At 44.2% G+C, this 14,752-nt stretch overlaps 1 protein-coding gene across 4 annotated transcripts in view; it reads right to left on the reverse strand.

Annotated features, from left to right (window-relative positions):
* Wdtc1 (WD and tetratricopeptide repeats 1) overlaps window positions 1-14,752 on the reverse strand; it is a 62,340-nt gene that overhangs the window by 8,556 nt on the left and 39,032 nt on the right. For 3 of the 4 annotated variants that reach the window (XM_047557085.1, XM_047557100.1, XM_047557094.1), the window contains 9 exons: window positions 12,779-12,825; window positions 12,307-12,418; window positions 8,990-9,177; window positions 6,218-6,400; window positions 5,306-5,400; window positions 4,810-4,925; window positions 3,052-3,127; window positions 2,356-2,464; window positions 656-829 (listed from right to left, as the gene is read on the reverse strand). In XM_047557085.1, the coding sequence (XP_047413041.1) occupies window positions 656-829; window positions 2,356-2,464; window positions 3,052-3,127; window positions 4,810-4,925; window positions 5,306-5,400; window positions 6,218-6,400; window positions 8,990-9,177; window positions 12,307-12,418; window positions 12,779-12,825 (1,100 nt within the window). The remainder of the gene's footprint in view (window positions 1-655; window positions 830-2,355; window positions 2,465-3,051; window positions 3,128-4,809; window positions 4,926-5,305; window positions 5,401-6,217; window positions 6,401-8,989; window positions 9,178-12,306; window positions 12,419-12,778; window positions 12,826-14,752) is intronic. The other variant, XM_047557108.1, reaches the window with a different exon arrangement.

Consider the following 14,752-nt stretch of genomic DNA (forward strand, 5'->3'; position numbering starts at 1 on the left):
CAGCTCTATCCATCTCCAGTTCTGGCCCTGGCTGGGGGATGGGGGTCTGCCTGTCTGCTTGCCTGCTGGTGCTGCAGGCAGAAGGGCTGGGGGCCCTGATGGTTTCCTCAAGATATGGACCACCATATCTTTACCACCAACCACTATGCCCCAGCATGATCTACAGCTGGCCCCAGATCTCTGGAATCTTGATTGTGCTTGGTATAGTGGGTCTAAAAATATGAAAAGCAAGCCCCAGGGGCAAGGAGCTGCAGAACCACTTCAGATGATACCAAGTGAATTCATCAAACTCCTCATTTTCACCTAGAAAGATTCCACTGCTACTTCAAAGTCCAATTCAAGACCAAATTCTCCAACAGTTGGGACTAATCATTCTCTCAACTCCTACTTCCTCAGTGGCCACAGAACTTTATAACAAAGCATTATGTTGGAACTACTTGTGAATTTGTCCACTTAGCTTTGAGCTTCCTTGGTGTTTGAGACTTGGTTCACCTGCCTACTGTCAGCCTGGAGTGGGGAGGAGAGGCCTAGGCCCAGGTAGCAGTGTTCCCTCTCTGGATGCCTTGGCAACTCGGTTCCATTAGGCCTGCTGCCTTTGTGGTCCAGCTGCTTCATCCCTTGTTCTAGCCCAGGTCCCCTCTGCAGGCCCACTTACCACTTGCGCTTCATGTAGGCAGCAGCTCGGTTACCATAGAGCATGGCATTGTGAGGGGCCCTCTGCACAGCCTTGCTGTAAAGCTGAATGGCCTGGGTCCACTGCTGGCAGGCAAAAGCCTCATTGGCTTGCTGCTTCACGCGCTCCAGGTATGGGGGCAGCTCCACCTGGGGGCTGTAAGGGAAGCAGTGCCAAGTCAGAAAAGTCAAAGGTCAGAGCAGCCCTCCAGACGTCTGAAGCACTGTTTGAGGGTCAGGCAGGCTTTCTCAGCCCCTGTGATCTGCACTACCATCTAGAAGAGGGGGCCACTCCTGTCCCTGACCTGGGTTATTACCTATTAACCTAAGAGGAAACAGGCACACTTCCAAAGCTGTGAGTCATTGAATAAAGAGGCAGGAATGAATTCATCCTAAATGGCCTTAAGGCAGTTCCTTTTGCAGTATTGGGGGTTGAACCCAGGGACCCTCTATCACTGAGCTACATCCCCAGCCCTTTTTAATTTTTATTTTGAGACAGGGTCTTGCTAAGTTGCCCAGATGGACCTTGAACTTGTGATCGTCCTGCCTCAGCTTCCCAGAATTATAGGTGTGTGCCACTGCACCTGGCTTAAGGCAATTTTTTCTTTTTGTACCAGTGATTGAACCCAGGGTTCAAGCCACTGAGCCACATCCCCAGTCCTTTTAAAAATTTTTAAATTTCGAGACAGGGTCTCATTAAGTTTCTCAGGGCTTGGGGCTGGGGGCTGGGGAGATAGCTCAGTCAGTAGAGTGCTTGCCTTGTAAGCACAAGGCCCTGGGTTCGATCCCCAGCACCCAAAAAAAAAAAAAAAAAAAAAAAAGTTTCTCAGGGCTTTGTTAAACTGTTGAGTGTGGTGTTGAATTTGCAATCCTCCTGCCTTAGCCTCCCCAACAGCTGGAATTATAGGCATGCCCCACTGCACCTGGCGCAGCTTAAGGCAATTTTTTTTTTTTTTTTGGTATTGGGTGTTGAACCCAGGGGCACTTAACCACTCAGCCACATCTTCAGCCCTTTTTGGTATTTTATTTAGAGACAGTCTTACTGAGTTGTTTAGATCCTTGCTAAGTTGCTGAGGCTGACTTTGAACTCATGATCATCTTGCCTCAGCCTCCCGAGCCACTGGGATTATGGGCATGAGCCACCACACTCAGCTTAAGGCAATTCTTAATAAAACTCTTGGGCATGACAGTAGCTGACACTACCTGCCTACATGCTAAGCTGAACCTTATGGCCACCCATGTTCCTCATATGAATCTCTCTATGGACAATTGCTTATCTGAATGGATAGAAAATTTGACCATGATGTACCCAAGCCAGCACAAGACCTGGCACAGAATAGAGGCAGGAATATGCTATAGGGCGGGGAATAATACAATGGGGGAGGATCATCTGTTTGGAACCTCAATTTGGAGATAGTTTAGTGCAGAGGCAGCTAGCCTGTGGGCCCTGTCCCTCGCTACTGTCAAGGGACGGAGCTTCAGTCTGAGCATGACTGGTATCCTACTAGGTAGGAGAGGCCATGGGACCATCAGCCACCCTCCAAGAAGCTTTCTGCCCATCTCTACCCTCTGGGATGTGTGCCTGGGTGCAGGTCAGGGGTAAGATTTATAGGACATATTCTTCCCTCAAGTTCATCAGGTGTAACTGAGGCTTGGAGGACTGAATGGGTCTGCTGGCCTCACCTGATATGCCCCCTACTCTCTGGCAGTCGGAAGCCGTTGCTGTGAAGGTGCAGGCCATTAGACACGCCGTTGGACACACCATTGGTAGACATCTTGCCGTTCTGGACTTCTGGCAGGATGGGGAGAAAGACAACTCAGGATAAGGCCCTCGTTTCTTCTCTGCAGCCCTTCAGCTTCCATCACAGGGTCTGATGGTTCCACTGTAGGACTATTCTGCCAAGGTAAGACCCAGTCCCAGGGACCCAAATTTGGACAGATCAGCAGGCAAAGGCATAAAGAAAAGCCTGCACGCCCTCTGCTGGCTAGCAAGGGACACAGCTTTAGCATGTCATTTCCCTTAGCTGGAGACAGGGAGAGATGAGGGGTAAGAAGGTGCCTGTATCAACTGTAGGACCCAGAAAAAGTTAGTAAGCCAAGATGCAAAGAGGAAAGGCAACTACTCAGGTCCTCAAGAGTCAAGCTGTGGGAAGAACCTGTTTTCAGAGGGAAGCAAAAGGGCTTTGATGCAAAGCCCTGGAACAGATCTCTGACCTACTGTTATCTTCCTTCTTCCTGTAGGAACAGGATCAACGAAGACCTGCTGCTTTTGGAATACTGTAGCCACAGTTCAGAGTAATGGGCAGGCTTCCCAGCAGAGGCAGCTGGTGTTCAAGCTACCCACCCCACCTCAGCAGAGATACCCTAGGAAGGACTTACCCCCTGAGGAGTGGCATTTTCTAGGCAAGAGGAAGGTGTATGGCCGCTGCTTGTAAGTCAAGTCAAACAAATAGACCTAAAGTTGAGGGTCAAAAAAAGATATGAAGGCTATGAGGCATGGATGTGGTGGAACCACTCACAAGGCTACGGCGGTTCTCAAGAACCGGGACTTCAGGATACAGTGACTGCTGAGCACAGGAGTCACAGAGCTAGCCCAGGAAGTGAACTTCAGGCAGGAAAATCTTCCTTGTTCCTTCAGGTCCTTGGGAAGGGCTGTTCGATCTACCCAAAGCCCTAATTGAAACACTGTCATTAATTAGAATCAAGTGCTCAAATTGGAAAAAAGTTCAGAGGTCACAAAGCTAAATGTCTTGAGGTCACAAAGCTAAATGTCTTTGATAGGAAAAGTGAGGCTGCAGAAAGGAGATGCAACTTGCTTAAAGTAACACGGCTAGTTACTTCTCTCAGTAGGTAAATATTATCTATTATTAACTTAACACTTATTGAATGCTTACTTTTTCCAGAATTCTGCTAAGTATTTTTTTTTAATATTGACTCATTTCATCCTAGAAACTACCACATGGAGGATACTATTATAATCATCCCTTTTGCAAATGAAGAAATACAGGCTCAAAATTTGAAATTTATCCAGGATCAAAGAAGCAGCACATGGCACAGCCAGGACTCAAACCCATGTCTGTCTGGCTCTGAAACACTCTGCTAGATAGCCTCCCCACTTACCCTTATGCCACCTTCAGGCCAGGTGATGCTTAGCTTTGTGAAGCCAGAGGACTATTCTGAACTTAGGTGCTCACCCATTCTCCAGCCCATTTCTTTGGTATATATTCATGCCTTGCCTATAATGTCATCACAATTTCCTTGCCTTGTCTCCTGTCATCCTGAGGAGGATCATATTTGCATTGTCTCCCCTATATTTACTAGTATTCTGGTTCTGGGGATCCAACCCAAGGCCTCATGCATGCTATGTTTAAGATAACTCTAGTCCCACAATGAGTGCTCAGTAGAATAAAATAATTTATGGAAGACTAACTAAATACCCTGAGAGCACATAAACAGAAGGTTTAGCAACCTATTATCAAAGAACATTCTCAAAACTGGCCCTAAACCACAGCTTGACTGTGTGCTCTGAGGCCCAGGGATTTTCTCCTAGGAAAACAGCAGATGAGGAAAACTGAGGCTCAGAAAAATAAAGGTACTTGCTCAAAGTCACAGTACACAGCTAGAAAACAGTGGGCCATGAATGGAGATAGATCTGTCAATTTCAAAGCCTGTACTCTTAACCAAAATCTCATCCTATCATATATCTACCTAGTTCATTAAAAAATAAGCCAGGTGAAGTGATGCACATTTGTAATCCCAGTGACTCAGGAGGTTGAGGCAGAAGGATCACAGGTTGCCTGGCCTGGGCAATTTACCAAGAACCTGTTTCAAAATAAAAAATAAAAAGGGGCTGGGGATGTAGCTCAGTGGCAGAACACCCCTGGGTTCAATCCCAAGTACTGCAATTTAAAAAAAAAGAAAAAAGAAAGAAAGAAAAAGAAAATAGAAGGAGAGAAAGACACAGAGAGAGACTCAGTACTCTTATGATGCCATGCCACTCCCACATTGCATGGTAATGTCATTTGCAATGAGGCTGTTACTTCTGTCCACCTCAGGGTGGTGGGGGTAAGGTACACAGGCCTGGTTTGCTGGATATGGGATGGTGATGCAGTAGTGACATGAGGCAGCTGAACCTACCTGTTCCCCTCCCATGTTGACTAGCAGCTCCGTGCCATTGGGGCTAAAGGTCACGTAGGTGGCAACCAGCACTCTAAGACGGTTGTTATAATCAGGCAGCTTCACTGGCAGGTGACCTGGAGGAAAGAGCCCATTACCCTAGAATTAGACTCTCAGTCCCTCTCGAAGGGGCAGGAGATTGTGTGAAGATACCTGAATTGAAAACCTTAGCACCCAACTTCATCATAGAAGCAGCTACGAGTGTTGAGCCCTATGATCAGCACTAGGCTGGCTGCTTTACATGCTTTATCTCATATATTACAACCCCATTTTACAGAAAAGAAACTCATTAAGGTTAAGTAATTTACTGAAGTTTAGCATGAGAGTCAGGATTAAAGATCTGTCTGACTCTAAAACTCTTGCTCTTGACCAGAATGGCATGTTGACCCACTGCACTGCCCCAGAGAGAGTCAGCATCCAGCCAAGAGTTTGGGGCCAGAGTCAGGTTGGGCCCTACCTGCTACGTAATACTGGGCTGCACCATCAGGAAGGGGCTTCTGCCGGTCACAGAAGGTGTGTACACCTGCTGATGGGCTCTGCTTCATGCTCTTTCTGGTGGGAAGGAAAAGAAGATAGGCTAAAACTCTAAAAACAATAACAATGACAACAACAAAAAAAAAACACCCCCCCCCCCAAAAAAAAAAAAAAAAAAAAAAAAAGAACAAGAAATTCTAGCCCTGGCCCTGGCTAGACAGACCAGACTCCCCTAAAGGATGCCTAAGTTTGGGTCCCTGAGAAATAAAGGGGGCACCTTTCTTCCTTACCTAAGTGACTCCAAAGTCCATCTAGCCAGGTGTGGACACAGACATTTCAGTGCTTTACCAAGGAGGTCCTGTCTGGACCTCAAGGCCACCTCATATTCCCCATTTTACAGATGTCAGAGCTAAGGCCCAAGGCCCACTCCGAGCCATGTAGTGTGGGAGGGACATCAGTGGTCACCCACACTCATGAATGAAAATAAAGCAGGCCAGGTATTGTTGCACCTGTCCCCCAAATCACAGAAAGCCATAGCCAGGGCAGGAGTCACTCAGGTTTGGGACTGCTGTGAGGATGGGGGTGCTGAGTATATTCTTACTTTTTTTTTTTTTAAGAATAAGATAAAACATAAGCACAAAGAGATTACATGCATAAAACTAACTGTACAATCATGTTAAAATAACTAGCAGAGAATACATACAGTGATTTCTTTCAGGTCATGGGATTTCAGGTAATTTGTTATATTTTCCACATTTTTCAAAATAAGCATATATTGATGTTTTAAATCACAAAGTTAAAAAAAAAAAATAAATAAAACTAAGAGGGCATGGAGATGAAGGAAAGCGATGGCCAGTTCCTAAGGCCTTGCCCCAGGAGGCTGAGTGAACCATACCTATGGTTATGGATCATGCGAATGTCGTAGAGCCTCACGAAGGGCCCACTGGCCCCTACTGCCAGGCAGTTGTTGTCCTGGGGATTGACTGTGAGGCACTTGGCTTCCACCAGCTGGCCACAGTACTCTGTCAGGTCAATCAGCACCTCTGAGTGTTTGCTGTTTTCCCGAAGATCGTACTGGCTGTGAGAGAGGACAAAGTTAGGGGTAGGGGTCTTTGTGTGGAAAGCAAGGGAGAAGCAGAGTCCTTGTTGTGCATGGATTGGGAGGGCTTTGGACCCATATGTAAATAATAAGAATGCCAAAACCACTCTTCCATTTCTTAGTGCCCACTGTGTGCCAGATCCCTGTAGTAGGCTTCTCGCACATTCTTTTTTATCCTATGTAACTCCTTAGGGCATATACTACTGTATTTATTTTACAGATGTATTATTGTTACTATTATACTACCACTGATTACAATGCTTAGTGAAAACATGCTGTGTGTCTAGTATTGTCCCTAGGTGTAGAACAGGGCTGACTTGCCAAGACTGGATTTAGACTATTCTGCTCTGCTCCTTCCTAGTCTAGTTTCTTTCAAGAAACAAGGGGATATAGATGGAAGAGAGAAGAGAGAGAGAGAGAGAGAGAGAGAGAGAGAGAGAGAGAGAGAGAGAATGAATATGAATGAATCTGGGTATCATCTAAGAGCTATCTAGAAAAACAATCCCAGCCACGTGGTGAAGGGGATGCCAAACACATCCAGCAGCAGCACATTCCTACTCTCCAGCTTGGAGAACTTTTTTTGCTTATAATACAGTTACCTCCAAAGAGTTGGGAGGGACATCACCCATATGCTCACCTTCCTCTTACCTAAACATCTACAACAATCTCTTTGCTGTTTGCCTTTATTAAGCCATCCTCACCAGAATGTTCTTCTGAAAATAGTTTTATAGCACTCTCCTGTCCTCTGTCCCACAAAATGTATTCCTCAATATTTTGTTTTTACCAAATCCCACATTTTTTCTAAATGTGGGTCAATTATAACTATAGAATTCTCTATCCTATCCATGCCACTTTCATCCCTGCCTCCGTAAACTCTACTCATACTGAGGAAGTCACTCAGACTTTCCTGGATCATCCAAATCCCTCTGTTCTGGAGGCCCAGCTTAAGTTCACCTGCTGCTATTGTACCTTTCCTGATTGAATTTGCCTCAGTCCCTAGGATCCTACCCAGTGCCCTAGATGCTCAGCTTCTACCAGCCATCCCTGGCAATCTGGTCAGTTAGGTTAAACAAGTGTACATGCCACTGATCGAGTACTTCCTAAGTACCATGCTAAAGTTTTACATGTACTATCTCAATTTTAATGCTCAGATCAACAAAGGAAATACTGAGATTATTCCCATTTTACATATAAGGAAACTGAGGTTCAGGGGTGAAGTGATCTTCTCCAAATGCTGAGTGAGAGGTAGGATTTCACCCCAGTTCTGACTTCAATGGCCTGCTCATCACTCCTGTGTTATAGCTTACACATGACTTAAAGACTTCTCTTCTGTAACAGTGAAGAGAGACAAAGTCCTATAGGAACTCAAGGGAGGCAGATTAAAGCAGGTTGGGGAGATATGAAACCATTATAAGGTCACATGTGAAGAAAGGGGTTCAAGAAGGGCAAGGATAGCTGAGTGCTGCAGTGTGCACCTGGAATCCCAGCTACTTGGGAGGCTTAGATGGGAGGATCATTTTAGTCTACAAGTCTGAGACCAGCCTGGGCAACATAATGAGACCCTATTTCAAAAAGGTATGATTGGGGGGGATACTGGGAATGTAACTTAGTGGTATAGTGCATGCCTGGCATGCAGGAGGCCCTAGGTTTAATCCTCAGTGCCACATGAAAGAAAGAAAGAAAGAAAGAAAGAAAGAAAGAAAGAAAGAAAGAAAGAAAGAAAGAAAGAAAGAAGGAAAGAAAGAAAGAAAGAAAGAAAGAAAGAAAGAAAGAAAGAAAGAAAGAAGGAAGGAAGGAAGGAAAGAAAGAAAGAAAGAAAGAAAGAAAGCAATACCATTTTAGGATGAAGGAAATACAGGCAAATGTGTAACAATATAGGGCACAAGAAAAGGGGAAAGTATTTTCCAGTTTCTGCTGGCTCTCCCTGTCCCAGGCATATGCTCAATGACAAAACTGATGAAGAGAAATGTGTCAAGTGTCTCTATGTGCCAGGCACTGTTCTAGGGACACTACCAAGAATGAGACAGACATGGAGTTGCTCTAAGAGAATTTACTATTCAAGTGTAGACACAGACAAAAATGTAAACCAACAAGCAAAAATAAAGTACAGGTGGTGATTAAAGTTATAGAGGATGAAATTAGGGTTATGAAACAGAATAATGTCTATCTACTTTAAATGGATAGTCAGACAAGGTATTTCTAAAGAGGTGACTCAAGCTGAGAGTCAGACATGTAAAGAGCTGTGGACAGAGAATCGAGGAAGAAAAAACAGCAAGTATGAATACATAGAGATGGCAGAGACCTGGGCATCTGAGGTGGTGGGAGAAGGTCAGTGGGCCTGGGGGTAGTATGGAGGAGGACAGAGACAGAGGATGGTGAAGGTGGGGTAAGCAAATGTTCCCACCTGAGTTTGTACCAGCAACTGCCCTGGGCAGAAAAATGAGGCTGAACCTCTGCTGGAAGGAGGAACCAGGCCTATAGAAGGAACTATTGTGAGCAGATGGGATGGGGAATCACCATGCACGCGGAGCAGGGCAAGCACAGGCCACTCAGTGCCCAGATCCTTACCGGATAAGCCCATCCTCAGCAGCACTCCAGAACGTGTTGGGCCACATGGGTGCTGTGGCGATGCGCTTCACCCGGTTTGTGTGGTCTCCAAACATGTGGATAGTCTCCTTTACAGTCAGGTCGTGGACATGCACCTTGGAGTCAGCTGCTCCCGTGATCAAGATGCGGTCCCCAGCATGAGGCAGGAACTGCTCAGGAAAGATTGAAGAAGAGAGTGGTGGTAGGGACAAAGCCAGCCATTGAAGGAGATGAGCCAGGATGTCAGCACCCCTGTTTCCTCTCCACATCAGGCAAGATAATAATTTCATCAAGACAATTCACATATACATGCATACACACACACACACTTACGCTATCTCTCTCTCTCACGCTCTCTCTCTCTCTCTCTCTTAGATATCAGATAGCAGCCTATAGGCCTAAAGGTCAAAATCAAGATACACACTTTAATTTTGCCAACATGGTCATGACCTATGCCAAGTTGAACTACTTGAGGAACCCTTTTCCTTTGATTCTTCCCCAAGTAAGAGTAAATGATAATCACAGTTGTTACAATTTTCTAAAAATTTTCCATGTACTAGATACTAGGCAGGAACTTTATCTTACTCACACTTAAAAAGAACTCATTAAAAATTAGGATTTGGGGCTGGGGATATAGCTCAGTTGGTAAAGTGCTTGCCTCATACCCTGGGTTCAATCCTCAATACCACAAAAAAAAAAAAAATTGGGATTTGGGGGTTGGGATGTAACTCAGTGGTAGAGCACATGCTCAGCATATGAGAGATCCTGGGTTCAACCCCCAGCACCTAAATAAATAAGTTTAAAAATTGAGTTTCAGTACTAATATGCAGCAGGACCAGGTTCAAACTCATCTGCCTGACTCCCACATGCCATACCGCCTCATTTATTTACGTATTTATTGATGATGATGATGCATGCTAAGCATGTGCTCTACCACCGAGCTATACCCCTAGTCCACCATGACTATTTAATAACCTAAGAATTAAGTAACAAATTAGTCCTAAGGAGAAAATAACTTTCAGGGAATTTTAAGGTAGTAGCTGTTTTAAATTGGTTCAACTGTTTCTGGATAATAATCTGTCAATAGGTAACAAAGACAAAAAGCTGTTCCTATATTTTAACCTAAAACTTTCACTTCTAAGAAGTAATCTAAAAAGAAAAAAGGGACATTTGCAGAAATGCTCAGAGCTTCACTCCTTATAATAACAGCGAAAATGGCTCAAATGTAGGACCTTGGGAAAGATCTGACTACCAAGAAATTCATCTCTACGTAACTAAGAATGAGTTCTGCGGCAGGGGGTGCAGCGCAGTGGAAGAGTGCTTACCTAACGCATGTGAGGCCCTAAGTTTGATCCCCAGTATCCAAACAAAACAAAACAAAACGAGAGTCCCACTATAATGATGAAGTCAGGAATATCATACTCTAGATGACATCTGGCAAGATCAAAAGAGTCACAAACACTGCTTCAAATAAGGGGAATAAAAGTAGGTCATTTTATCACCTAACTTTGAGTTGCCTAACTTCTTTTGAGTTCAAAAGACTGAATTTTCTTTTTCAGTATTAGGGATTGAATCCAGGGTCTCACACATGCTAGGCAAGTGCTCTGCTACTGAGTTGCATCACAAACCTTTCTTACATATTTTTTTTTTAATTTTGAGACAGGGTTTCACTAAATTGCTCAGGCTGCCTGGAATTTGTGATCCTCCAACTCCCCAAGTAGCTGGGGTTACAGGCATGTACCACCATATCAAACTTGTTTTTTTTGCTTTTGAACTTCAAAGTTCGTCCCAACCCATACTAAGGCTGAGCAGTGGTACTGAGGGGGGCATCATTCTGCATTTAAATAGCTGCACTTCTTCTTGGCTCTAAATGTTTATGCAAGAGCAACAATCCACTTTTTCCATATATGCTTCTCCACTGGTGCATTAGACAGGGATAGATGAAATAGACAGAATTCAATCATCTTCAGGGAAATCAGTAGTTTTTAATCCTGTCTGGTGATAGCATATACTCCATGCAGAGCAGAAATAAACAGGAAAGCCCGGGCCATGGCTATGGGCCTATAGCTGCTACCAAACGTCATATACTGTAGTTGCCACTAGGGGGAGGGCATAGGTGAAATACTGTAAATATATCTAGTGTTTTGACTACCCAAAGACAGAATCCTTTTCTACACTTGTCTTTCTTTTTAAACAGAAGAGGAGGCTGATGAGCTATGTGTAAGTGACTTGCCTAAAGTCTTACCATGAGGTTGTATTAAAAAGTCAACATTTTGTTCTCCATGATGTAAAATTGATGGCTCAGATCCCCTTCCCCAAGTCTGAATGCACAAACTAAAACTTTGCAGGGGCAGAAAGCAGTCTCTGTTGGTCATGTAAGAGGTGAATTGTCATCGTTATGTCTCTAAAACAAATTCATCTGGAATTGGGCCCTGGAACAGGAGGTGAGAAATGAAACTTGGGAAAGAGCAAAATTTAAGGAAAGAAATATATTTTGAGTTCTTAAATCTATGTTATGGTTCGGGTATCTGGGAAATAAGTAGGTGTTGAGTTCTGTAATTTACTTTTTTTCTTTTCTTTTTTTTTTTTTTTTTTTTTTTTTTGGGTGCTGGCGATCGAACCCAAGGCCTTGTGCTTACAAGGCAAGCACTCTACTGACTGAGCTATCTCCCCAGCCCCTCTAATTTACTTTCTTTTCAGGTATCTGGTCACTTGTGTGTGTGTGTGTGCGCGTGTGTGTGCGTGTGTGCGTGTGTGTGTGTGTGTGTGTGTGTGCATACGCATGCATGCTGGGGATTGAACCCAGGGTGCAAGCTGGCTAGGCAATTGCTCTGCCACTGAACTACATTCTCAGTCTTTTAAAAATTTTTACTTTGGGACAGGATTTCACTAAGTTGCCCAAACATGCCGTGAATCTGCAATCCTCCTGCCTCAGCCTCCCAAGTGGCTGTGATTATATGCATGTACCACCACACCGAGCCTCTTTTTTAAAAAATCAATTATTTAATTGAATGGTAACATCAATTACTACTTCCTTTGTAAAAAATTGTTCAAGCTCAGAATCATCCCCCCACACTCAATGCTCAGATAATTATAAATCTATTTTGAGTTGGCTTCTTGGTTCTAAAAGACAAAGAAGGGCATGGAAAGAGATGAGGTTTCAGGCATCACCATCAAGAGCTCAAACCATGGTGGGGGGGGTCTGTGACCCCAGAAGGTACATGGAACCCACACATGCCAACAAGACCATGCCCAAAGTCCACCACCTTATCACTTGTTCTCTGGTTTGTCTGGCTCACCTTGACAGAGAAGATATTTGCAGTGTGTCCTGTGTGCATGGAGAGCAGCTTCTTGTGGTGCAGCGGGTCCCACACAATTGTGTGCTGGTCGTCGGAACCAGAGGCCAGCAAGCTGCAAGCAGAATGAGGGGCTTTGACCTCTCCTCAAATTCCCAGGCTCCCTCTTTCACATTCCCAGCTGATAAGGAGTTGGGCCACAAAAAACTAAGAATTTCCCATTATCCTTGAATATACTGACTAGTTAAAACAAACAAACAAACGAACAAACAACAACAACAACAACAACAAAAAACAGAGTTTGGATGGTCACCCACCTTTCCATCTAAGTGGATTAATGTTTAACCATGTTGAAAGTTATGGGCTAAACATAAGAAGAGAGTAGTTTTTTTCACTTAGATCCACTCGAAGGAAAGAAGCCCCTTCTCTCAGCTTCTTTACCCCTCCCCTTCAGAACTCTCTAGCTCATACTTACTCTCCTTTCTCATTCCACTCCAGACAGTTGACACATCCTGAGTGACCCTGGGGAGGCAAATGGCAAGGGACAAGAAGAGAGCCAGTTAGCTGTGGAAGTGAGCAGAAAAACTTGCCTTTCTTTTTGTTTTGTTCTGCTGTTTTTGTGATATTGGGGATTGAACCAAGGCCTCATGCATGCTAGGCAAGTGCTTTACCACTGAGCTATGTCCCCAGCATTGATGGGTCTTCTCATCTTCAGTGCTTTCTACAGTATGTGGGTGGCCAGAATTGATACACTGCTTGGCATACTATCACGTATAAAGTGCTTTCATAATCACAACCTCACCTGATGCTGGGAACCTCTGAGCTACAAAGGGAAGGTTTCATTGATCCCATCTTGTAGAAAAGGCAACTAATGTTCAGATAGCAGCAAGAAGTAGATGTGAGATCCAAAATATTTCTGCTTCTACCACCAGAAGGAATATGTCAATGGCCCCTCCAAGGGACAAACCCTCAGTCAAGAAAATTTGCCCAGAGGAGCATCTGACCCAAGGGCAGTCAAATAACTAGAAGAATAATCTTTCATTTGTTTACTTATATTTATCAAGTATGTACTGCAAGCCAGGTACTATTTGGACACTGGGCATGACAGTATACCAAAGTCTTTAGTCTTTTGAAGTCTGGTGCAGTAAAGTAAACTGGGCTAGAGTCTTGATCCTAGGGATTTGAATTGAGAAATGCAGAGATGCTGAAGGTGAAAGGATGCAGAGAGAAGAGAGAATAGCAACATTAGGGTTATGAGGACAGAGTATTCGTGAATAAGCAGAAGGTACACTGAGTCTCACATGGTAGGAGAGAACAAGTCACTAGGCATTACTACAAACATTCTTTCTGTTTCTTCACCTTCCTTCTTTCTGAAGAACACCCTGATTTACATTTCATTATTATCTCCCTGCCTCAAATCAGATGTTTTAGGAAGCACAAACTCATTGTTCTTGCCACAGTAATGGGTTCAGGAACTCAGGACTAAACCAAATAGGATGTGGCAGACACTTGGCCACAAGGAATGGCAGTGAAATGAACCTGTGACCCCTATTGGACACAATGGGGAACAGGTGCTGGGAACCTCTTGAAAAGGAGTTTTTTCATTTTCAGGTGACAGTCAATGGAAAAGATGTCTGTCTTCCTCTGAATGCTCAGGGATACTGACATGACACCTGAACTTGCTGCATACATTTTGCCATCATGAGGGAAATTAGTTTGAGAGTAAAATAACCATGCAAAGTTTAGCCAAGGGATCATTAAAAAATGGAGTGAGACCAATCAGAATAACCAACCCTGACACTGACTTACTCCTGCCCTTCCAGTTAAGTGAGTCAATCAGTTCACTATTTTTTAAGGTAATTTGAGTTGGGTTGTTACTTGTGACCCAAAGCTTCCTAACCAACTCATTCTTCAGGTCTCAGTTTACAGGTAGTTTCTTCCCTGTCCTGTGAAGTATGGAAGGAGAAAGTACATTCCCAAGGGCTCCTAATGTCATATTGTATTATGACTCAGTATTGATATAGTTGTTTTTTTTCCACCAGCCCTGAGAAAGCAGGCTTTATGGATTAGTTTACTGAATCCCCAAGCCCAGGCACAAGTGCCTGGCATGTATCTGTTGCCTAAATGACCGAGTGAGTCCAGTTAGTGGGACTAGTGGGGAAAAATTGAGAGATATGGACAAGTCTAATCTCCCAGCTGCCTTGTCAAAAAAGGCTTTTCCTCTGCCTTCTCCTTCCCTTTTACTCCCTGCCCTGTAAATATTCTCATCTGGATTGAAACCCATTTCCTCACAGGTTCTCCACTTGTGTACATGACTGACATATCTCTGTTCAAACTTGCCAGATCACTTGCTGACCTGAGGCCTTTAGCCTTCCCATGACACTTGGGTAAAACCCCACACATCTCATGTCACTCTGGGTCAGAATTATTTCTGTCCTTAGCTCTTTCA

This window comes from Sciurus carolinensis, chromosome 1 (genome assembly GCF_902686445.1).
Source record: "Sciurus carolinensis chromosome 1, mSciCar1.2, whole genome shotgun sequence".
Taxonomy (NCBI): Eukaryota; Metazoa; Chordata; class Mammalia; order Rodentia; family Sciuridae; genus Sciurus; species Sciurus carolinensis.